Source organism: Galleria mellonella, unplaced genomic scaffold (assembly GCF_026898425.1).
Source record: "Galleria mellonella isolate WM207_F2 unplaced genomic scaffold, CSIRO_AGI_GalMel_v1 utg28, whole genome shotgun sequence".
NCBI lineage: Eukaryota > Metazoa > Arthropoda > Insecta > Lepidoptera > Pyralidae > Galleria > Galleria mellonella.
This window is the reverse complement of record NW_026442064.1, coordinates 2,378,745-2,405,855: the sequence shown is the minus strand read 5'-3', so window position 1 is coordinate 2,405,855 and position 27,111 is coordinate 2,378,745. Positions and strand designations below refer to the sequence as shown.

Sequence of the window (27,111 nt, the reverse complement as noted above, 5' to 3'; positions counted from 1 at the left end):
TTACTGGGTACAGAGGAATAACACCTGAGTCCTCAAGAATGGCAACTCATGGGGGGTATCATGGGCGAAACAGTCTACTCTGTTATGTCCATGGTACTGCTCATATCTATAGACGACGGTTACCACTTTCCATCAGGTGGGCCGTCAGCTTGTTTGCCATTCTTCTTAAGCTCACTCTTCACTTCCTCTCTCACACACACTTGTTCATTCACTATGTCATGCAGATTCTATTAATTCATTTATATAGTTGAACTGCTATTTTTCGGAAAATTACCTTGTCTAAGTAAAAATAGATGTCCCTTAGTTGGTAATCTGGTGATCTGTAGTGATACCCGGTATCCTAGTACCGACGCCAGTTTCTCATAAAAGCAGATATGAAATTTGGAAATAGGTATTGAATATGTGATTGTAAAAATTTACTAATTTTTCAAATATAATTGTAACCTATTTAGATATAAATTTTTATGAGAGAAATAAAAAAATAATTTATATTTATTTATTTACTTATTTATTTATATCGAAACTACTAAATTGACAACTTCTCGTACAAACATGGAAATTTTGTACGAATATAGTCATAACGTGTTTGCTCAGTGGTAGATACATTTAAATTTTTAATAAAGAAAATGGATACTAAAGTATATTTTTTCTTTTGTTTTTCTTTTCCCTTGTTCGTGTTATAATACTTATAATTGTACTTACAAGTATAATGGCCTGAATTTTTAAGAAGGTCAATATATAAAACTCACTTCGCATTTTGTGACTATTGTTAAAATTCGCAGTTGCATATTTCGCAGCGCAAAAATATATTTATTTAAGTTAAAATATATTTATTTAAGTTAAAATAAATTTGTTAATTATAAATAAATTTAATACACTCATATACTGTAATTGCTAAAGCAATTTAAAGAAGTAAACGTATAATTTAACTTTATATACAAAAACGATCTGTGTAATCCGGGCATAGAATGTGCCACCCTTACCTTTCCGTAGGTGTCGTAAGATGCGACTAAAGGAACCTAATGGTCGAGGGAGGGGGGAAAAGGACTGTTAGCAATGGAGTTTGCCAGCCCCATTGCTAGCAATATACCTTATTAGGTCGACCTCCACGTGGTTCCCCCTGGAAACCATCGTGAACAATTCTTGTTAAATTCGTCACGATGGGCTAACTGACTTACTTCGTCCTCACCGATCATTCTTCACTGGTGCCCCGCCGGTGTATACCGATAGCGCGAGTGGGGTTACCATTCCATTATCATCCATTTAAAAAAAAATAGTCAAGGGATGGGCAGCAACGTCCCTCTTAAAACATCATCAAAATCCTAATTGCGGTTGTCAACTCGCATACCAAGCGTGGCAACTACTGGCAAAACCTTCCATTAGGGGGAGGCCAATGTTCAGCTGTGGACAGTTAAAGTCTGATATGATTATGTACAAACAGCAAATAAAAATGTTTACGTGTATGATTTTTTGTTTATTTACTCTTAAGTATTAGTGGTGGATAGAATCGGACAAAAGCTGAGGAAGTCTTGATCCATGCGAGGAAAAATGATTTTTAATACATCCACGCTTATCTTTTGTCGACTGTACTATGAGCAAAGGGATTTATTATTTCAACGGGTAAGAATGGAATGGCAACCCCACCTGCGCTATCGGTAACGACCGGCGGGGTACTAGTGAGAGATGATAGGTGAAGATGTGTGCAGGTCATCGTGATGAACACCACAAGCATCAACCTCTATGGTTTCCAGGGAGAGCCGCGTGGAGGTCGACCTGATAGGTTGTTAGAGCCCGTCACTAGCAATCCTATTCTCTCTCTGAACACAGAGATTGTCCTATTGTATTCAGCTGCCCACTGTTCATTGCTGAACATGTATACTTCTCTAAAATTGAAGGCAGTTTTTAAAATATACTTTAATATATGATGAAGGAAACTCACCACCAGCGGATGGTGAAAACTTGACTTCGTTGCTGATGGGCGTTTCCGAGGGCAGATGGCACAGGTTGACCCCTGAAGATGCCATGCTGCCGGGGTCCGCCCACGTCACGGACAAACGGTCGAAGGAAGGCTGCGACGAGATGGGTGGTTGTTCACACGAGCCCTGTTGATTGCATTATATATATATGTAACAACTAGCTATTTCCTATGGCTTCGCCTGATTTGATTTATTTATGTTTTTATTTATTTATTGGAAAATCAACAATAATACGATTTATAGCTTAAAACAATAATTTTTAAGGCAATTTTATTTCTTTCTAAATTTTACAATTATATAGAGTAATTATGTAATTTGGAAGGAAATAAAAAACTACACTACAGTACATCATAACAATAGTTACTAGATAGTGAGAGTGTGTGTGTCTATAAAATCTGTGTATCTTCAAGATACACAGATTTTATAGACATAGCATAGTGTTAGAGACGGTTACCACTTTCCATCAGGTGGGCCGTCAGCTTGTTTGCCATTTTAAGTTGTATAAAAAAAAAACAAAAAAAAAATGTGTGTCAAAAATAGGTTTAAATTAATTGTAATGTAATTTGACGTTGGGCTGCCTACTCGTAAATTACGACACATTATTTTTAATCAAAACAAAATGATTTTTTTATTGTGTCACGAGCGGTTGGATTAAATATTTTCCAGATTTTTTTATGCAACTTATAATGGCAAACAAGCAGAAAGCCCACCTTATAGAAAGTGGTAACCGTCGCCTATAAACATAAGCAGTACAATGGACATAACAGAGTATACTGTTCCGCCCATGATACCCTCCACGCGTTGCCATTCCTGAGAACTCAGGTGTCATTTCTCTGTAGCCTGTAAATGCACTGCCATATCCCACCCTTCAAACCGAAACACAGTCATTTTCCATTTTCCAGATCAGATTGACTTTTTAATTTTGAATTAGCACTGTTTTTTATTATATGATATGAGTCTTCATCGTGCCTCCAATCAAACTGTTTATAATTACACCTCTCCATCCAAAGGTTGCCTGGAAGAGATCGCTCTTAGCGATAAGGTCGCCCATTGTTTTCTCATTGTGATTATTTCTTGTAATTGTTTATATCTCGAATAAATTTACTATTGTAATCTTTTAGAGGAAACAATAAAGAATGTCTATCTATCTATGATACATATGTACATAGGTAATGGTAACCTTTTTTCATCGTGTAGACTGTCAATTTCTTCACCATTACCACACATTGTAATGCTAAATATTAAGGGATATACCTCTGTAACCTGTAACATCACTGCCATATCGTACCTTTGAATCCGGAACAGTCGTGAAAGCACAGTTGTTTTAGTAGAGACACGAATAGAAAAATACGTACATAGGAAAAAATATACTTTGATGTAACATCTAATATATAAAATTCTCGTGACACGGTGTTTGTTACCAAACTCCTTCGAAACGGCTTTACCGATTTTTATAAAATTTTATGTGCATATTGGGTAGGTCTGAGAATCGGCCAACATCAATTTTTCATACCCCTCAATGATAAGGGTGACCCATTCCTAAATATTTTGTTTATTTTTTTACAAAATTTTTATATTTTTATTTTATAATGATTTAGCGTTGAAAAATACATACAACTTTAAATTTTCACCCTTTTACGATCAACTCCTGTTGTTTAATCGCGATTTTTATATTCCGCAATAGGGTTGCAATATGGCAATCGAATATAATATAATTGTACGATAAATTTTCATGTATAGTTCTCGAAATAATATATATGGTAAAACAACGTTTGCCGAGTCAGCTAGTTAATATATGTTACACTTATGGAGCACAAAAGGCAGTAAACAAATCTCTTCCAGACAACCTTTTTCTATTCAATATTTAATATATATTTTTGTATTTTGTTACCCTATGTAGAAAAGGAATAATACCAAATTCCAATTTTAAAATTATTGTTTCGTTATTTTGTTTTTAAACTCACTAAACTTTTAATTCCTACTTGGTATTAATATAAATGCCAATTTTTTTAAGGATAGATTATTCTTTGTTACTGTTTTATACAACAAAAATTAATATTAAAAGTTCCTAAGTTCTTGTTATATCTATAAGCAATAAAAGTAAGATATTTCTTTTGAAGTACAATATATAATACGCATTTGAAAAAATGAAAAAAAAAAAGACAATATACGAAATTTTAAACAAGTAAATTATGCTGTAATGGAGACGACACAAATGTATTTCATAGCATTTAGTGCAATACAAAGGTACTTTGTCATCTTTTGGTAATATTAAAATAAATATTAAATATTATATAGAGTAGAGGTTACTACACGTGTTGTATAGTTTAATTTCAAACGCAGGAACGCTGAATAAGACAAATGCGCTTTGGACGGCCAACAACTTTTTTTTTTATTCATTATAGCACAAAAAGTAATTACACTTATAATTAGGTACTTATTGTATGTATATATAAACTATGATACATATGTGTGCACATTTTAAATTATATCCAATACTGAATAGCGACAGTGTAAATAGCTTCTTTATAAATATACGTATAGCTTGCTAATTATTGGGGGGAAAGGGATTGTTAGTAATGGAGACTGAGGATCCCATTGCTAGCAATATACCCAACCAGGTCGACCTCCTCGCGGTTCTCCCTGGAAACTATCATGGTTAATTCCTGATGAATTCATCATGATGGGCTAACTGGCCTGTTTCATTCTCATCTATCACCCTTCACTGGTGCTCCGCCAGCGTAACCCGTTAGTGCAGGCGGGGTTACCATACCATTTTCAATCATCAAAAAAAAAACTTGCTAATTATTATCACTTTTTAGTATATACCGTCTTATACTTCGCTTGAATACTCCCAAAGAGCTATTAAATAAATTAAGAGACGAAACATTTTTATTATATATTAAGACAATAATTCTAATCTTTCGAAGTGTTACTGTTCAATTTAAATTTTTACGCCTATAAATATAAGATGGAATTTCGATTATTGTATTCCATTCAGAGATATTATTCGTGTAATGAATCTCACCAGTCCTCATATTGTAAAGTTTAAAATGCATTTGCTTTTTCAAAAAGAAAACGGGAAATGTATTAAATGGTGTAAATTAAGTTTATAACAATGCACGTAGTTGCATTAACTTTTTATTTAAAAATATGTGTATTAATTTTGTTTTTATTATAAAAAAAGTTTATATATATTTTAAAAGACTTGTAATAAAATTACGATCTCATTAATTAGACGTGATAATAATTTGATGGATAGAATATTAATGGATTTCACCGTAAATGAATTCACTTTAATTATGATGTATGATATGTAAATTGCAAACTAGTGCTTTTTAATCAAACAAGTTATTAATTTTAATTCCAATTTCATTACTTAAAACAGTGGGGAATTGTAACTACGTTCACTTAGGTCTTTACCGTCAGATTTTAATTGTTTGATGCTTTTTTTTTCTTTTTATATAATTTAAAGCTAAATAGCAATAAAAATGTTTATCAAATATCGAAAAAAGAAATTGGAATACGTTCGAATTTTAAAAATAGTTTGAACTTGACTCAACTTCAGTTCCACAGATAATTAAATGACACTTTTTCTTTTTTTTTTTCGGCCCGTGTCGTGTTGTGGCTGTTGTGCCAGTGGTCGGACTGGACTGTCCTGCAGTGAAACCGAGTGGCCAAGGCTCATCGCTTACAGGGCTATAAATTGGACAATTTACGGGACAGGTGTTTTGCGTAGCTCGTGACAAAGGACGCCGCGTCACAGTCATGATGTCTTGTTTGCCGAATTTATATACGTATACAGTGCACACATACTGTACCTTAATTTTAATTTATTTTTTGTTCATGACAATGGATGGAATATTCTCCATGAATGTCCCTCATCTAATTTTTTTTCACTTCTATTAAGGTAAAATTTCTGTATTTTACACAAGACATATTTCTTTTTTTTTTTAAGAAAACTAAATTGCCATTTATTGTCTGTATTGTTTTTTACTACGGAAATAGGAATATCATACGAATTTTCAATGTACAATTAATTATTTTATTTAATGATAATGCTACAATATTTCTATGCCAATACAAGTTGATCTTTATGATTAGAAATTAATAGAGGAGAGCAGTTTATTATTGCGAGGCGCGGTGGGAAATATATCTTCAAGATGTGGACAGTCGAGGACGCATTACAAACGTTCAATGATAGATAATGAAAATATAATTTTGATTTATGTATTTTAAGTTAATTATGATTACTCTGTAGACATATTTTTATAAGAAGAACGACTTTACTTTTATTTTTTTATTTATATTTTTTTTTTTTTTTCTTTTGATATTTAGTGTATAAATAGTATTTACTTACTTATATTTGTTAAAATAGACATCGATCTTCCGTTATAAAAATGAGACAGAATAATGACATGGAATATGGAATTGTCTTGATAGTAATCAATTTTCATATATAAATAACTATCAAAATTGGTTTGTGGTCTGCGAAGAATATCACTGCAATAGAGCAGAGTCGAATTCACAAAGTAAAATATTAAATATTTCTTATTTTATAAACATTGCTATTATTCAACCAATATTTTTAATCAAATGTAAAAAAAAAACTGACAGGAGCTATCTTAGAATAGAATAGAGTACTTTATTTGCTTCACCTTTATAAGTTAGATTAATCTGTAAAATTGAATTTCGAATTCTGTCAAGTATTAAAAACCTCCAGCAATAATGTAAGAAAACAAAAAACATAAAGTTCGAAACAGTTTAAATTACGAATCTTTTTCTTTTTTCTAATGTTTAAAAACTATCAGTAAGTAATAATTTTTCTATGCGAGTGTCTTAGCTGAAGGCATATGACATTTGTAATTTTCATCGGGCTCATGTAGCGTAAGGTGCAGAAAACATTTTCGATTGTATATTTTCTCATCAATTTATTGGTCATCATTATAAATTAATATATATACCACCACAATAAACATAGTAGATAAAAATTAGAAAACAATAAGTTATACACACACACACACACACACACACACACACACACACCCACACACACACACACACACACACACGCACGCACGCACGCACGCACGCACGCACGCACACACGCACACACACACACACACACATATATTTTTATTATTTTATATTGCAAATTAAATTAAATTTATTTCTTAAATTATTATTAAATCTAAAATTATCTATTTTTATTAGAATTTTTATCAAAACGCCGGAAGAAAGAGATGTATGTAAAGATACTCGGTATGTATGTATGTAGAGTACTCGGTTCTCTCTGCCTACACCTCAAGGGACTTGATTCGATGGCCAGTCTCGTTATGCGAGCCGCTCTTGTATTTAATTGTAGAATCTAATTATCGCTTACGCCTATAGATCTCTTATGTCAGAGTCCACGCCCAGCGCTGGTCTCGTGACAGCACGCCGTCAGTCTTCGATGGGTGTCAATGAGCGGCAATCGCTGCCTCTGATTAATATGCCAGCCAGGGGTACCACGTCGCCGAAATAATTACACGTGTTTTAGTTAGGAGGTTTTATTGCGCTTTTTTGGTATATATAAATAGATAACAATTGATAATAAAAAATAAGTCCTTTACGATCAATTTCACATAACTTCGTGTAAAAATTTACATATATTTTTTTATGCAACTTAGAATGGCAAACAAGCTGTCGCCTATAGATATGAGCAGTGCCATAGACATACCAGAGTATACTGTTTTGCCCATTATATTCCCCATGCGTTGCCATTCCTGAGGACTTAGGAATATATTATAATATATTTATTTATTTAGGTTTACCAACATATATAATTACATATATATATATTACACTACCCAGAACAGTTCTTCTAAATGGAGGTATTAGCGGAGTTATAGGTCCACGAGGTAGTCTAGAAGGGACTCGCAAATTTATAAGGCTTAGTAACTGAGGACAATGTAATTTATATATATACATATATATCTTGCAATATACATATATTATTACACACACAATGAACAATATTATATTTAATAACAACTTATCGGCTTGTATTTTTTGTAATAAAATATAGCCTAGCCTACATTATTCGCTGTATAATATAGTTTAGCTATATAAGAAAAAAATGTTTGCACTTTATAATATTAGTTTAAATTTAGATACGAGTAGATGCGTGTAATCGATGTCTTGAGGCATGTAAAGATCATCACGTGTGCGTGTAAATTAAATTTTCTCAAACATGTTTGGAAATGTGAGCATTATTTTGACAATCTTCTTCGAGATAAATCAAAATTGCCGTACTGGCCAAATACATGCGGGCAGCGGCCGGCAAAAGTTGTATGAAAATCCATATCTGTCGTGTTTTGCGGCCAGATAAATTACTATGTAAACTCATATCTGTCCTGTAATTAAAAAATGGAATGATCTTTTACTTCGAAACATGGCTACCAAGGAGGTAACTAATACAAGGTTTTATTTAAATATCGAACTGGCTTGCAAATAAGAAGCTGTATATTGAAAAAAAAACGAAGGAACATTTATTATTCGCGCGTGAAAATTTATTATTATTCGTTATTCGTCATTGAACTTAAAAAGTAAAATTGTGTTTTTGATTTCCGCGCATTGTTTGAGAAAAGTACTATACAAGCCTTGGCCACAACTACGCATTGATGGACTCACGTATGTGTACCTCGGCTACGCCTCGGTCCACATTTGCATGTACGTCCATCAATGCCTCAGTTGCTGGCCGCTGCAGTAATGTACTATTCATAGGGATTGATTAAGCCGTTAAGGCACTATATGATAATAAACAAATTCACTTTTCCATTTATAATATTAGTATGGATTAGAGAAGGTTGTCCATTGTAATTATGTATGCACAGTGTTTTATGGTTATAAAAACCATAAACTAATCAATTATGCAAACATGCAACAGTACCGTTCGTGACACATTGATGCGGTTTGCTGAAATAAACCACATGCAAAATCATAACGAGCTCAAAATTATACACGCCAGTAATAAATGTTGATAGGTGCACTTAAAATCTATTCTGTCTAGTTCAAACATTGTATATTTTATATTTATACAGTATTTACCATGTACTACAGTAAACCTGTAATAAAGTTTATGAACATTATATCCCGATTATAGGTAATAGCCCTTTATTCATTTAAACAAGTTTTAAGGTAATTGGACACAAAACTAATTTGGATACGAAATACTAGATGGCGTTAAAATCGAGACTTGTGGTTTTTGTTGATTATTATGTAATTAAAAGTAATTTGAGACGAAATTTTTAAATTGGCGAATATTTTTTTTATTTTCTATCGATATATGTAGCTATAATTTATTACAATTTTTGTTTTTACTCTCTTGTATTGCACAACTTTGTAAAAAAATGCATATCAGCCATTGTGTGGGGTATAATTCGTTCAGGAAATGATTGCGTATTATCTGTCACTTTAAATTCATTCATACTAATGGAAAACCACTCGACATGACAATCGCTACTAATATTATAATTATGAGAGGAAATTTGTTTGTTGGTTAACTCTTAGCAAATTAAAGGAAATCGATATGAAATTTGGTATACGTGCACTGTATGGAATGAAGAAGGGCATACTAGTACTTAATATTTTTTATTTCCGGTCAGGGAATATATCCAGCGAGTCTACCATGAAATGAAATTCCGAAATTTCGGAGTCAATTTCGTGTTTTTGTTTATGTCAAAATCGGACCAATAAATGGAGTTGAATATTTCGTTCGTCATACACCCTATCATAAAAGTCTAAAGGAACAATATTTTAACATTTTTAATATTTCCAAACGGCATGTATTAATGTAATTTTAACATCAATTTTCTGTTTCGTTTGGCTCCGAAATTTCGGAAAACATTTCATGGTAGGCCCTCTGATTACGAGGACGAAGTCGCGGGTAAAAACTAGCGCTATTATTTATATATTTATGTACATTCACTAATAGTATAAATATTTGGTTATAACAAAAATGTACACAGCGGACTTTAAGGATTTTAAAGGGATTTCTTCCAGTCAACCTTGAGAGCCCGAAAGGAGAGTGTCTGTAGGATTTAGTTATAAAGTATAACATATATGGTGCAAAAATTAATTAATTAATTATTAATCAATCAATTTAAATAATGTAATTGAATTATAATTTTGTTTACCGGTTTTTTTTATATAAAATGTAAAATATTTGCATGCCTACATCTTTTAAGGCAATTAAACAGGTGCCAAAATAATACCACGTGGCTTGTAATAATTTTAAACTGTTTAATGCAAATAAACTCATTTCATTTCATTTCAATAATATTAGTAGCTTTATAGTTATATATATATATATATATATATATATATATATATATATATATATATATATATATACTAAATTTATATAAACATAGAATAACTATTATACATAGTAACTCAAGTAACTCAAATGTCAATAATTGTATTGTAAAATCATATTGTTTAACCCTTGAACCCATGGACGGTCTGCGTCCTTCTGGTATCATTTGGGAGGGAATTTCAGAGTCTAGCAGCTTGTACTGTAAATGATTTGATGTAGTAATGGGTGTTGTGGATAGGTAATTATTTTTAAATCCTTGTAAAACATAAGTTAAATTTATTTAATTAAAAAAATGTAGTTGACAAATTATCTGTTGAACGTCAAGGGAGGTTTAAAAGGTCGTTTGCTTCATTATTTTATGATTCTTTTCGGAGAACACGACTGATTAAAATGCACTAGTACGGTAATATAACGCCCTCAGAACGGGTCGTCTATTTAAATTGGTGAGGTTATATTAAATGAAAAATAATATCACTCATGCAGTGGCTTTAAAACCAAGTAAATGAACACCCACCGGACACTATCATTTGAAATGGCCAGTCTAAAATCTACGTCGTCACTATAGACCCACCTGTAATATAATATGGAGGGGAGGGGTGAGTAATTGGGTCTAGTCAATTGGGTCACCATTGCTAGCAATATGTCAGTCGCCCACCACGCATTATAACTTGGAAACTATCATGTCTGATTGCTGATGAATTCATCACGATACTACTGATTTTGGGGATCTACCATGAAATGGAATACCGAATTTGCGGACTTCATTTCGTGTTGTCCCGAAATCGATTCAGACGAAGCTTAACATTTCATGTGACATAAATCCTACCATAACAGTCCAGGATGGATATTTTAATATTCATTTTTTATTTTGAAACGGTATGCATTATATTATTTTAACATCAAATTATTGTTCTCTTGAGCCTCGAAATTTCGGAAAAGATTTCATGGTAGCCCCTCTGATTTGATCCTCACCTACGAGTATCATCGCACACTGGTTTCCTTAGTACATAGCAGTAGCGCAGACGAGGTTACCGTTCCATTAATATCAATTTAAATAAAAAAAGTGTGTAACACGAGAGGCAGCCCTGTGCGTTCATTCCATTAACTTCCACCCCCGCCTCGCGCCCCCACTCCGAAGTTAATATCACGCGGCATAATAATTAAGAAGTGATTTTTCACGTACAAAGGTTGGCAGTGATCAGTAATATTGATTTATTACACCATAATTTACTATTATGTAAGGCGACGTGATTAGTTCATTTTATATTGCCCGTGCTGTTCTCAGTTTGCGCTTGTATATTCAAGGGTACTTCGATGCTTTTATTGGCATCATATCATATCAGTTATCATATCAGTCTTTAACTGTCTTTAACTGAACATAAGCCTCACCCTTGGGGGGTTTCGCCAGTGGTTTATCAGGCGGATTGGCAATCACAGTTTTTTTTTATGATGGGTGAAAATGGAATAGTAACCCCGCCTGCGCTAACGGGATACGCTGGCGGAGCACCAGTGAAGGGTGATAGATGAGAATGAAAACAGGCCAGTTAGCCCATTATGATGAATTCATCGGGAATTTACCAAGATAGTTTCCAGGGGGAACCGCGAGGAGGTCGACCTGGTTGGGTATATTGCTAGCAATGGGATTCTCAGTCTCCATTACTAACAATCCTTTTCCCCCTAGCAATCACAGTTAGACTTTGGAGATATTTTAAGAGGGACGCTGTTGCCAATCCCTCGCTCTCCCTTAGGTGGCTCTTACGACACCCACAGGAAAGGAAGGGATGGCCTATTCTATGCTAGGACGTCGTAAGAGGCAATTAAGGATAATTAATGTTACAGGGATGGTCAGCAGCGTCCCTTTTAAAACATTTTTTTTATACGACTTAGAATGGCAAACAAGCTGACGGTCCACCTGATGGAAAGTGGTAACCGTCGCCTATAGACATGAGCAGTACCATGGACATAACACAGTATACTGTTTTGCCCATGATATCCCTTCATGCGTTGCCATTCCTGAGCACTCAGATGTTATTCCTCTGTACCCTGTAAATTCACGCCATATCCCACCCTTCAAACCGAAACACAGCCATGCAGACACAACTGCTTCACGGTTGAAACACGAATGGGATAGAGGTACCCAAGCAATCGACCTTTGTACAAAGTCTCCCTCTGGTCTGTCTCACCAAAGCCTAACTGTAATTGCTAATTCATCTGCTTAGCGCAGTAACTACTGACAAAACCTTGCAACAGGGAGGTCCATGTTCAACAGTGGACAGTTCATCGTCATTAGTCCTATAGACCATGGGGGGAAAAGGATTGTTAGCAATGAAGTTTGACAGCCCCATTGCTAGCAATATGCCCTATTAGGTCGACCTCCACGTGGTTCCCCCTAGAAACCATCGTGAACACATCTCGTTGAATTCGTCACGATGGGCTAACTGACCTGCTTCATCCTCACCTATCATCCTTCACTGGTGCCCCGCCGGTGTATACCGATAGCGCGGGTGGGGTTACCATGCCATTATCATCCATTAAAAAAAAAGTTCTATAGACCAGGCAGGGTTACTATTCGACTTTACTTTGCCAAAATTATTTAGAGTAAAAAAAGATAAATTTTGTTTAGAAACCGTGCTTTGCTTCGTGCAGCTACTGATACATTTTGTTAATTGGCCGCTTTGTCAGTTAGGTCGCGCCCCGTTTGTTGGCTGAACTAGTTACTGATTCCGCTATGCTTGTGTGAAATTAGAAAGAAAAACAGCTATATTAAAAAAAAAATAGACTTCATTTACGACATAAATGGTATGAGAGTGTTATAGATGTTTTTGGATAAAAAAATACATTACATATATATATATATATATATATATATATATATATATATATATATATATATATATATATATATATATATATATATATATATATATATATATATATATATATATATATATATATATATATATATATATATATATATATATATATATATATATATATATATATATATATATATTTACACTATTGCACCATTTATAAAATAGTAAACACATTTAAATGTAATAAGAAATGATACAAAAGGCGGCCTTACCGCTTAGCAATCTCTTCCAGACAACCTTTGGGTAGAGAACATTGAGAAAAGAAAGAAAGATATTGTATATATATATATATTTGTTGAATGTTTGTATGTTAAGTATACAGAAAAACACAGTCTGTGTTACAGATTAACGTACAGGACACTTTTTATCTCATCTAATTAATTAATATGCTAGCCAAACCCGCGCTGCGGGTTTGTTCGCGTGACCCAAAAAAAAAGGAGCCTAGATCTTTATACAGCTATTATACATAAGCCAAATTTTATAGTGATTGGTGAAGCGAATAGGTAATAAATAAACTAACTTTCACAAGTACACAAGGATATAATAATATAACACCTAAAGAAGAGTTTGACTGGAAGAGATTCCCGTTAAGCTCAGAGCAAGAAGGATTCTTAATAATTGGATCTATCATATACAGTGATAGGTCCACTATCGCGTGATCCTTCCTGAAAACCGTCGGGTGGTAATTCATCACGATTTCGTTACGATGGGCCAACTGACCTGACTTCATCTTCATCTATCACTAATCGCCGGTATCCCGGTATCGTAAACCGATAGCGTAGGCGGTGTTACCATACCTCTATCATCTATAAAATATTTCCTGAATATATAAAATATTTTCAACGCATGGGGGGTATCATGGGCGAATCAGTATACTCTGTTATGTCCATGGTACTGCTCATGTCTATAGGCGACGGTTACCACTTTCCATCAGGTGGGCCGTCAGCTTGTTTGCCATTCTAAGTCGGATAAAAAAAAAATTTCTGAAGCAAGTAGACTTTTCAGCGTAATTAAAAAATAAAATTAAAACTAATTTTTTAGTGAATATCTATAATATAAAAACGAATCGCTGAATGTGTTGCTAAGCGCGAATCCCGGGAACAGCTAAAGCAATTTCGCTAATTCATACATACATATCTGTCACGCCTGTCTCCCATTAGGATAGGCAGAAACAATGGAACGCCAAATGCTTCGATTCAAACAAACCTCTTTCGCTTCTTCCACATTCATCAATCTTTTCATACACGCTCGCCGGTTACGGGTACTTTTAATTTGGCCCTTCTTCAGCACGTCGCTAATTCCTTTTTAGAATGTTCCTTGAAGCACTAGGATGGTTATTACGGGGAGAAAAATAAAAAAAAAAATGCCTAAAAAACAAACAATTCGAAATAATACTTAAATGTCAATTTAAACTTTAACACCATAACATATAGTTCAAGTGTTATTGGAGAGGTTCCGGGAAAGCAAAACAATTGAGTGACGTTAGTAACATAATTATAAATCTAGTTGACTCGCGTCCAGAATAGCAGAAGAAGTATTAAAAAAACTAAAAATTTAAAAAATCGAACGTTAGGCGGTACGAAGTTCGCGGGGTCAGCTAGTACTGTATAGTTGATCACATTTCGCCGAACATATAAAGTCTTCCATGTTAACGAGTCACGCGCTTGAATATTTTAAAACTGTAATCAATCTATATACATATAATAAAACTGTAGAGGTTTAATGTCTGTACAAAGAAATAAAAAAACGGTAAAAATCGATTCAGGGGAATGTTAGAAGTGAAAAAGAACACGTCCAGATTTTATTTCAATTTTTTTAATAATCTCCGAAACTGTTGGACCAAATTAAATGAAATTTTGCATGTTGGTACCTTACATCCCGGTCAACATTTTAGATACTTTTAATCACGGAAAATTAAAGAATTCCCGTGGGATAGTTAAAATATTATAGAACTTATAAGTAAAGTAATTTTAACCTAAGGCAAAGAGTGAGAAAGACACGTTATTTGTTAATTTTAGTCCATAATTTCTGGACATAATAAATAGGTAGGTATATACATCGATACATCCTAACCAGAAATAACAAATACCACGCAGGCAAAGACACGAGTATTAGCTAGTTATAAATAATATAGTACTTATTTTTAGTCACAGTGTTATAGGGTAATTAATGCCTCTAACGATTTTATATACATATATATATATATATATATATATATATATATATATATATATGTATATATATATATATTAAAATATAGATAGATACTCTTTATTGTTTCCTCCAAAAGATTACAATACTAAACTTATCATAAATATAAACAATTAAAAGAAATAATCACAGTGAGAAAACAATGGGCGACCTTATCGCTGTAAGCGATCTCTTCCAGGCAACCTTTGGATGGAGAGGAGTAATTATAAACAATTTGATTAATAATGTATTACATTATTAATATATATAAATGACAATTTTAATTTAAATATTAATTGAGCTCTACACAGACAAGTTTCGCAAAGCCAAGATCTGCCTCTACAAAAAGCAGGTACCAGGTTTACAAGAGGGAAACTTCGTACAAAATTCGTTTGCTTGGGTACCTCTGTCTCATTCGTGTTTCTACCGTGAAGCAGTTGTGTTTGCATGGTTGTGTTTCGGTTGAAGGTTGGAATACGGCAGTGAACTTACAGGCATAACATCTTAGTCCTCAGGAATGGCAATGCATGGGGGTATCATGGCCGAAACAGTTTACTCTGTTACGTCCAGGGTATTGTTCATGTCAATAGGGTTGCCACTTTCCCTCGGGTGGGATCTTAGCTTGTTTGCCATTCTAAGTTGCGTAAAAAAAAAGGTATAATGTATTAGAAAAAATAGAAAGAAAAAGGTATATTTTTTAGGTATGTTTGTTTTCTAATTTTTTTTTATGAGTGAAAATGGATTGGTAACCCCGCCTGCGCTAACGGGCTACGCTGGCGGAGCACCAGTGAAGGGTGATAGATGAGAATGAAAACAGGCCAGTTAGCCCATCATGATGAATTCATCAGGAATTAACCATGATAATTTCCATGGGGAACCGCGAGGAGGTCGACCTGGTTGGATGTATTGCTAGCAATGGGATTCTCAGTCTCCATTACTAACAATCCCTTTCCCCCTTTCTAAATTATTTAAATCTACTAGAACCGCAGTGTGTAGATATGTAAAATCATTTACTTATGTTTAGAAATAAGAATGATACGTACCTGAGGGGTCAGTTCATGTTTGTTGTCAATGTAGACCCTAGGCCGAGGGTCCAACTTCAATATACCTTTTTCTCTGCCCTGTGAGAGAACATATCAGTGACAATTAATATAGTGGCAAGAGCTCTACCGACAAGAGCGCAGCTCTTAAATAGGATAGATAGATAGATAGATAGAACCTTTTAAATTTTTATTTAAATTAATAAATTATAACTATAATAAATAAATATATTATCTTACTTATATAATTTGTAAAATAAATTAATAAAAATATATAATAAAACGGAAACCTTGCCTGAGCTATCGGTATACGCTGGTGGACTACCAGTAAGAGATGATAGGTGATAATGAAAGCAGATCAATTCGCCCATCGTGATGATGGTTTCCATATGATTTCCGGGAAGGTTGGTAGTAGAATTTTCATTTTACATGATATTTATAAGATCAACTATTGTGAACCGCGTGTATATAGATTTAAAGATTTGTGACAAATGAAACTGAGTTCTGATAATAAAATTAAAAGGTACAAAATAAAACATTAGTCCTTTACAAATTATAAGCCATACCATGAAAGTCATAGCATATACTGTGACATCCATTTTGCAGCATATCAATGGTTATTTTCAATCAGCGGTCAATCATATCGTTGATTAATGAAGTCAATCAATCAATTCATCTATTTACATGCGAGTCAGCTAAGAAAAGAGTATATTCCTTTTTAAAAGGCCGGCAGCACACCTGCAATGCCGCTGGTGTTGTGGGTGATCATGGGCGGCGGTAATCACTTACCATCAGGTGAGCCGCATGCTCGTTTGCCACCTATGTTGTAAAAAAAATTAACAATTAGCTGGCTCGCTTTTTTTTCGACTCGTATCTTGACTTATTATTTAATAAATAAAATTAGTCTTTACACATTGAAAAGATGCAGAAATTATAAGGCAAAATAAATATAGAAGTCATAAAGGAATCACTCATATCTATTTATCACGCAAAATTGTATGAAAAAGATGACCCGTTTTTCTCGAAGCATTTGTATGGAGAGACTCTATCTATATAATTTTTTTTATACAACTTAGAATGGCAAACAAGCTGACGGCCCACCTGATGGAAAGTGGTAACCGTCGCCTATAGACATGAGCAGTACCATGGACATAACAGAGTATACTGTTTCGCCCATGATACCCATGCGTTGCCATTCCTGAGGACTCAGGTGTTATTACTCTGTACCCAGTAAATTCACGCCACATCCCACGTTTCAAACCGAAACACAGTTATGCAAACACAACTGCTTCATGGTAAAAACACGAATGGGACAGAGGTACCCAAGCAATCGACTTTTGTACAAAGTCTCCCTCTGGTAAAATATCTAATAATTTAAGGCATACATAATATCGCATACATATGTTCGCAGTATTTTGTCCACCTCATTAGCAGTCCGTGGGCTTCGCATGGATTTTATTGATCATTTATATTCTAACAACAGTACGTAATAATAAGAATACTAAAGAATTACAAACTATTGCTTTCGTATTTAATTTTTAAATTATATGTAAATAAAAATTAATTGTCGAATGCTTGTGAGCGCATCATTTTAGGTGCAGCCATATAAGCGCCTTATTTGGTTAAGTTTTTTTGTTATGTGAATAATTGTCAGGACCTTATACGGAATAAAATGTTTAAAAAAATCGTATGAATAAGTGAAAAATAAAATTGGGTTAAAAATCTATATATGAAAAGGTGAGTGAGTGAGATAGAATAGAGATGGGAGATCTCATTTGTGAATTTCACACACTTTACATTTGTGCGAAGCCGGGGCAAGTAACTAGTTTAGAACATAATAATAATAATAATAAACTCTTTATTGCGCACAGTAGAGATTTATACAAGGAGTATTTATACAGAATGTGCATATACAAAAGGCGGCCTTATCGCTAAAAGCAATTTCTTACGGACAACCTGGCATGAAGAATGGATAAATTCAGAGAGAAAGGTAGATGGCGCAAGTCAGACACAGTAAATACATAAAAGGAATCAAACAAAATGCAAAATATTCTAAATATAAAATATAATATGTGTTTCGGTTTAAAGGGATATGGCGTGAATTTACTGGGTACAGAGGAATAACACCTGAGTCCTCAGGAATGGCAACGCTTGGGGGTATCATGGGCGAAACAGTATACTCTGTTATGTCCATGGTACTGCTCATGTCTATAGGCGACGGTTACCACTTTCCATCAGGTGGGCCGTCAGCTTGTTTGCCATTCTAAGTTGTATAAAAAAAAATATAAAAATAAGATTACAATACATAAACATACATATATAATTTAGTATTTGAAGCCGATATAAACTTATTCATGAATAATGGCGTTAAGAATTAACCGTAGTTAGTATATCATGGCTTTTACTTAGGACCGCAAGTTAATCCTTAATTTAAGATATTTAACTTATTTATTAGATAAAATTTCTACTTTATGTTAACTCTTTATAATTAATGGTTCTATCGCACAAAAGGAATCGACTTCAAATGTGAGAAAACCAGTTATTTTCATCTAAAAACTATATCTCTCAACTAATTTTGATAAAATTTCTCTGGAACTAATCTGCAAGTACGAGTATATTCTAACAGATAAAAAGTGATTTTTTTTTAATCGGTTTACAACTGACAGAGTTAAGAGGTAATAAACATAAAGCAAAAATCAATTAAATAAAAAAACTATACATTAAATGTAAACATATGGAGTTTTAGACTATGTGTCTTAGATACATACTTGTATATTAAATCATTTACCAGTGTTTAATCTGAGTTATGTACAATAAAGATTTTACAATACAATACTTACTTATTTTTGAAGCCCGTTAAAAATAAAGCTTAGGTAATAATCCTAACAACCTATTATATATTTCACATAATTATGATAAAAAATAAAAATAAAGTATATGAATAGTAAATAAAAAGCAGTGAATGTCTATTTTTAAAATGGCGAACCGAATAAACTTAATACACGTTTAGGGAAGCATTCCGTGGATGTATTAATGATTGTAAGTCTTTAATTAAATGTTAGGCAATAAAAAAATTTTACTATTGCAATTAATTACCTTGTCCATGTTGTAGTGAGTACAGCTGTGTGACGACTGACAGAAGTTAACAGTTAACAGTAACAGTTCGCGCGGTGCCTGATGGCGCGCCGCCCGACAAAGAGGTGTAAGTCCCAATATTTAAATTACCATTGTATTACGTTATTGTTTGCATGCTATTATCCTGATTAGAATGACGTGAGCACTGCAATTAAGTGGTTGAATTAGTAGGATGGTTAAATTAAGGAATTAAAAAAATATATATATACATATGTAACGGTAATGACTTTTTAATTTGCTGTTTAGAATTTTTTTGAAGTTGCTCCCGTTGCGTGCGTTGCGTGTTGAACGTTGTTTATGGGCTTTAGCGGGATCTTGTTTATCATTAGAGGACGTGTAATGTACAAAAATTACCTGACTGTAATTTTTCAAGATATTCTTAAAAAATAATCACATTTAATTTGTAAAAAAAATAAGACGTTTCAAGACCACGATTGTAATGTCCTATAATATCCATTGTCGTAACGTTTCGACATAGAATAGGCTACACCTTCGAATAGCTTCCTCTAAGAGGCGACTAATGAATCTTAGTGGTCGAGGGCTTGGAAATGAACCAAAGCTATCAATCCAACTGCCAAGCGTGACAATTATTGATAAAACCTATTCTTTTGAGGAGGCCTATGATTTTAGCAGCGAATAGTAGACGGCTAATATGATGATAATGTATATATATATATATATATATATATATATATATATATATATATATATATATATATATAGCTTTTCTCCACATGTTTTCAACTACTTCGATTGCTTGGGCACCTCTGTCCCATTCGTGTTTCTACCGTGAAGCAGTTGTGTTTGCATGGCTGTGTTTCGGTTTGAAGGGTGGGATATGGCGTGAATTTACAGGATACAGAGGAATAACACCTGAGTCCTCAGGAATGGCAACGCATGGAGGGTATCATGGGCGAAACAGTATACTCTGTTCTGTCCATGGTACTGCTCATGTCTATAGGCGACGGTTACCACTTTCCATCAGGTGGGCCGTCAGCTTGTTTGCCATTCTAAGTTGTATAAAAAAAGATACAGTGGACTATCAATGCAACGCTCTAAGATTTACATGTTTAGCTTTAAAATTCATTTAAAAATGTTATTGTTAATTGTATAGATAAACAATTTTTTTTTAATATCTAGGTTACGGCCCTATACCACCGTCCGTCAGTAATTAGTGAATGGAAAGCAAAGGTGGGTTGTTAAAAGGGGTGAGACAACGTAGCTCGTTTTACATTTACATCCATAGGTATGAAATACTCGTACTTATAAATTCATCATAGTTTTAGTATTTTTTTTTATACAACTTAGCATGGCAAACAAGCTGACGGCCCACCTGATGGAAAGTGGTAACCGTCGCCTATAGACATGAGCAATACCATGGACATAACAGAGTATACTGTTTCGCTCATGATACCCCCCATGCGTTACCATTCCTGAGGACTCAGGTGTTATTCCTCTGTACCCAGTAATTTCACGCCATATCCCATCCTTCAAACCGAAACACAGTTATGCAAACACAACTGCTTCACGGTTGAAACACGAATGGGACAGAGGTACCCAAGCAAACGACTTTTGTACAGTCTCCCTCTGGTCAAGTGGTGGTAGTTGAATTTCTATTTGTTGGACCATTTGTTATTGAACAGATACATTGCCTAGCACAAGTATTATGATAAAGACTTGTTATATTATTAAAAAAAAAGGTTTTGGATAAAGCATTTTTCTACGTAGTTTGATAAACTCTTGGCTACAACAGAATATCAGTGTTTTGCTCTTTTAAGGGCAAAGCAATAAACTGAGTTGTGACCATTTTGTGTTACTATGGCACACGCATGAAGGAAGGGAAAGAAAGGAGAGTGTTAGTTTATATATTTGTTTTTTTTTGTTTTGTGCTTTTTATTTTCATTCTATTATCTCTTTTACTGTGTATTATGTGTATGTTTTTTTTATTGTAATTTGTGTGCTGTAATTAATGTAAATAAATTATCTATCTATCTATCTAGAATTTCTGATTAAATAAAAAAAAAATCGCTCACCTGTACAGTATAAAACATTGTATAACTTGATAATATACAAAATAATTAAATTTAATAATAGTCTTGTTGTCTGTTTACATATATAATGGTAAATAACAAGCCGCCGTAACGAAAAGTGAACATAAGTTTAAAAAATAGTAACAGTCTTCATAATTGGTTATCATAAAAGAAATATGTCTGCCTAAGTAAATAAGCATGTGTCCTGCCACTCAATTTTAAGTTATGATTAATTATATTTTACCCATTCCTGTAAATATAAATGTATATGCATATAGATCTTTTTTATAAGTTACCCGGAAGAGATCGCTCTTAGCGATAAGGTCGCCCATTGTTCTCTCACTGTGATTATTTCTTGTAATTATTTATATTTATAATAAGTTTACTATTGTAATCTTTTATAAGAAACAATAAAGAGTATCTATCTATCTATCTATAGTTTGAAGCAAATACCTATTTATAAAATTTTATTAAAATCCGTTAAGTAATTTCGGAGATAAACGTGAACGGATATCGTTATATGGGATTTTTCTATATTAATACTAGCTGACTCGGCAAACGTTGTTTTACCATATACATTACTTCTAGAACTATACATGAAAATTTATCGTACTACAATTATTATATTCGATTGCCATTTTGCAACCCTATTGCAGCATATAAAAATCGCGATTAAAAAACAGGGGTTGAACGTAAAAGGGTGATAATTTGAATTTGTATGTATTTTTCAATGCTAAATCATAATAAAATAAAAATAAAAATTGTTGTTAAAAAAATTAAAAAAGAAATTCGGGGTGGGTCACCCTTATCATTGAGGGGTATGAAAAATAGATGTTGGCCGATTCTCAGACCTACCCGATATGCACATAAAATTTCATAAAAATCGGTAAAGCCGTTACGGAGGAGTTTGATAACAAACACCGAGACACGAGAATTTTATATATTAGATTAGAACAGTGTAATAAATAATTTTAGTGGATGGGGGTCTAAGAAACAAATTCGCTCATTTGTTTGTGTGGCGTCGTTACACGGAACAGTTGTGTGTAGTAGTGTCTGTGGACTCGGTGTGGTTTCCAAAATATCTAATTGAATGGTAAAGAGCAGAAATATAGTCTAATACCTCTATTTCTTGGCCGTGTGGTCCTGGCATAGAATAAGCCACCCCTTCCTTTCTTGTGGGTGTCGTAAGACGCGATTAAGGGAGTGCGAGGGATGGGCAGCAGCGTTCCTCTTAAAACATATCTAAAGCCTGACTGCGGTTGCCAATCCGCTTGCCAAATGTGGCAACTACTGGCAAAACCCTTCAAAAGGAAGGCTTATGTTCAGCATTGGACAGTAAAGGCTGATATGATGATGATGATGATGATGATAAGAGATTCTATACATTTTTTTAATACAATTAGTATTGTACTGTTAATTGTATTATATAAACATCATATAGAATATACAATAGCTATATAGCCTGTCAGGTCGACCCCCACGTGGTCCCGCCTGGAAAACGTGCTGAATTCCAGGTGCATTTATTACAATGGGCTAACTGACCTGTCTTTTCAGGGGGAAGGGATTGTTAGTAATGGGAAGATTAGTCCCCATCGCTTTCAATATGCCTTATCAGGTTGACCTCCACGTGGTCCCCCCTGGAAACCATCGTGACTAATTTATCGTTGAATTTGTCATGATGGGCTAACTGACCTGCCTTTTCATCCTCACAAAACATCTCTCACTGGTACCCCGCCAGTGTATACCGATAGCGCAGGCGGGGTTACCATTCCAGTATCACCTATTAAAAAAAGGAACCTGCCTTTTCATTCTCACCTATCATCTCCACAGATAAATATAAAAAAATTGGTCCATAAAAGATAAAAAAAAATAAAGAATGGAATTAAGATACCTTCTTATTTTTGAAGTCTATTGAAAAATAGGACGAATAATTGCTTTTGCGACCGTAGAGCCATCTACTAACTACAGATGAAACAAAAACTAAAATAAGGGCGCGAATGTGGCACGCACCCCCCGATGAAAGGTTTTATAAGTCGCCGCAAGAGGACGCAGCGTTAACACGGTTATTATATAGCTAAATGTAATTTTGTAGCTTTTTATATTTACTATTTTGTTCTATAAACTAGATTTTGTCAAAGACATTGTTCGCGTGCGATATTCGGTTTTTTGCGGATTTAGTTCTGAACCGTTAGTAGGGTTGCCACCCATACTTTATAATAAAGTATTGTACGTTATTTCGAGTAATTGTACTCTATATTATAGGGAGGAAAGGGATTGTTAGCAATGGAGACTGAGAATCCCATTGTTAGCAATATACTCAACAATGTCGACCTCCTCGCGGTTCCTCCTGGAAACTATCCTGGTTAATTCCTGATGAATTCATCATGATAGGCTAACTGGCCTGTTTTCATTCTCATCTATCACCCTTCACTGGTGCCTCGCCAGCGCATCCCGCTAGCGCAGGCGGGGTTACCATACCATTTTCACCTATAAAAAAAAACACCATGAGCCTAAATCTAAAATTTCACGTGTTAACGTCAACTTTTAGACTGTAAAAAAATATCTCGGGAACACTTCACTTTCTCCATTTATACTGTAGTTCCTCACTTGACTTGATGATGTATTATTAATAAGACCAAATATATGTCTGGCATCGTTGTGTCAACAAAATAATCAGGCTGCTCTATAAAAATTTGGATTAAAATAAGTGTTATCTCTGTAACATACAGTTCTTTGAACTTTGTTATCGTTGTGTTCTTAAAAATATAGTTCCGGTTTTTATTTATCTATCATCACATGAGAAGATATGGATTCTTTTGTTCATTAAACATTAAATATATATATATATATATATATATATATATATATATATATATATATATATATAGTCAGTATCAATAGGTCAGTACACTGACCTTATATATATATATATATATAAGGTCAGTGTGCATTCAAAAATTTCTTTTCTCTTTTTATTTATATTTAAATGTATCACAAAAAACAAAAAGTATTGTATTTATTATGCATCTTATTTTATATATTAGAACCTTTTTCTCGCGACTACGTCCGCATGACCGGAATATCTTTACTGATCGAAATAAAATAAAAACTATATCCATCTTTATCTCATATAGAACGTATATACTAAATTTCATAAAGATTACTTAAACCGTTAAGGTTATAAGGCAACATATAACCTTAACGCTTTAAGTAAAAACAATCAAGCAAACTCACTTTTATTATTTTATATATATATATATATATATATATATATATATATATATATATATATATATATATATATATATATATATATATATATACCGACTTCAATTCCAGTTACTTTGGTCTAAAAACTATTGAATTTATATGATCAATCCGTAAGTATATTGTTTCTTAAAAAAAAAAAATTCAAAATTAATTTAGAACCGACGGAGTTATGAGGTAACAACCATAAAAAAAATAACTATTGTGAACCTTCTTTTTGAAGTCGACTGTAAATAGTTTTTTACGATTATTAAAAACATATATTATATGTAAAGAATGTACTGCTTGAATTGAAACAAACAAACAGCAAACAAGCTGACGGCCCACCTGATGGAAAGTGGTAACCGTCGCCTATAGACATGAGCAGTACCATGGACATAACAGAATATACTGTTTCGCCCATGATACCCCAGAGAGGACTCAGGTGTTATTCCTCTGTACCATGTAAATTCTGCTTCACGGGTGAAACACGAATGGGACAGAGGTACCCAAGCAATCGACTTTTGTACAAAGTCTCCCTCTGGTGGTGTAATGCTAGAAACAGTGAAGGAATTGTGATAAAATTTAGTGGAATGAAAAGGTGTCATAGGGAAAGGTTTCCGGAAGAGCCTAGTATTAAAGTATGGGTAGAGAAGACGAATTAAAAGTTTAAAACCTTTAGGGTAAGCATCAGGATTAAAAAGAATATTATGTAAAAAAAAAAAAGAGTTTTTTTTTTGTGAATTTAATGCTATTGTTTTGAGATATATCTTGGGATAAGTGATCTTCGGCCAATAAAGTTACTCCTATTTTTATAAGCCAATGTTTGGCGCACAGATGTCTAACATATGTTTCAGATGACATAATCTTGCCTCAGCCCAAGTATAAAACACTGCCTGTATTATTTTGTCTGTAGGTGCAGCGCATTCTTTCGATGATGTAATTGTAAACAGATAATGTAGAGTATTTTTAGTATCTGATACGATCTTTAAGATGAATCATTAGAATCGACTAAAGTGAGCTATAAGTTGAGCTATACGCTGGCGGAGCACCGGTGAAGGGTGATAGATGAGAATGAAAACAGGCCAGTTAGCCCATCATGATGAATTCATCAGGAATTAACCATGGTAGTTTCTAGGGAGAACTACGAGGAGGTCGACCTGGTTGGGTATATTGCTAGCAATGGGATTCTCAGTCCCCATTACTAACAATCCCTTTCCCCCCCCCCCGTTTAGATATGGGAGAAGTCTATATTCAGCAGTGGACAGTTAACGACTTATAGATTGAAGATGATGAATGAAGCGAGCAAAACGAGGGCATAAGCTAGTATTTTATAAATAAAAAATTAATGCATGTTAAGATACAACAAACAAAGTAAGTTAATGTAACTTAGTTGCGTGCATAGTTATGCAACTTTAACAAAGTAAAAGATAAATTATAACTTCGAAGAAAATTCTCTATTATATGTTACAGCAGAAGGTGTCTTGAGAGTAAATATTTAACTATTGTTTTGCAGTTATGCCGCCAGACGCGCGTCTCGTGTCTCGTGTCTCGTGTCTAATAACAATTTACGATATAGTTTGAGAACCACTGGCCAGTGTCGTGTTAGTGGCATTTAGGTCTGATATTTTACCGTGCTTAAAATGGAAAATGTCACATACTCCTACATACGTATCTATCTAAAAAAAAAACATTATTTTAGTTTTTTTTTTTAATAAATGCCGAATGGAATGGCGACGCTCTCCCTCCCCCCGCCCTCCTCCACTGCACTATCACTATATACTGTCAGGGCACCAGTGAAGGATGATAAGTCAGAATGAAAGCAGGTCGGATGTCTTCATCAAGATTAACCACGATGGTTATAGCTAGCAATATACCTTGTCAGATCGACCTCCACGTGGCCCTCCTGGAAACTATCGTGTTGAATTCCAGGTATATTCATCATGATGGGCTAATTGATCTGCCTTTCCATTTTTTTTTATACAACTTAGAATGGCAAACAAGCTGACGGCCCACCTAATGGAAAGCGGTAACCGTTGCCTGTAGACATGAGCAGTACCGTGGATATAACAGAGTATACTGTTTCGCCTATGATACGCCCCATGCGTTGCCATTCCTGAGAACTCAGGTGGTGTGACGGGACCACCGCTATAGAATGGGCCACCCTCTCCTTCCCGTGCATCTTATTAAAGGCTTGTATTATTTTTTACACATTTATTTTTTTATCGCGCCACGTACCTATTTATGCTTTAATTCCTT

General features: G+C 34.0%; 1 protein-coding gene across 1 annotated transcript in view; it reads right to left on the bottom strand.

The window, feature by feature from the left end:
* Nucleotides 1–19,597, bottom strand: part of LOC113514496 (transmembrane channel-like protein) — a 35,948-nt gene extending 16,351 nt beyond the window's left edge. Inside the window, exons 1-3 of the mRNA XM_052895497.1 lie at nt 19,538–19,597; nt 16,445–16,522; nt 1,940–2,102 (exon numbers count right to left, since the gene is read on the bottom strand). Of these exons, the coding sequence (XP_052751457.1) occupies nt 1,940–2,102; nt 16,445–16,522; nt 19,538–19,546 (250 nt within the window). The 5' untranslated portion in view covers nt 19,547–19,597. The remainder of the gene's footprint in view (nt 1–1,939; nt 2,103–16,444; nt 16,523–19,537) is intronic.
* Between the last annotated feature and the right edge of the window lie 7,514 nt (nt 19,598–27,111).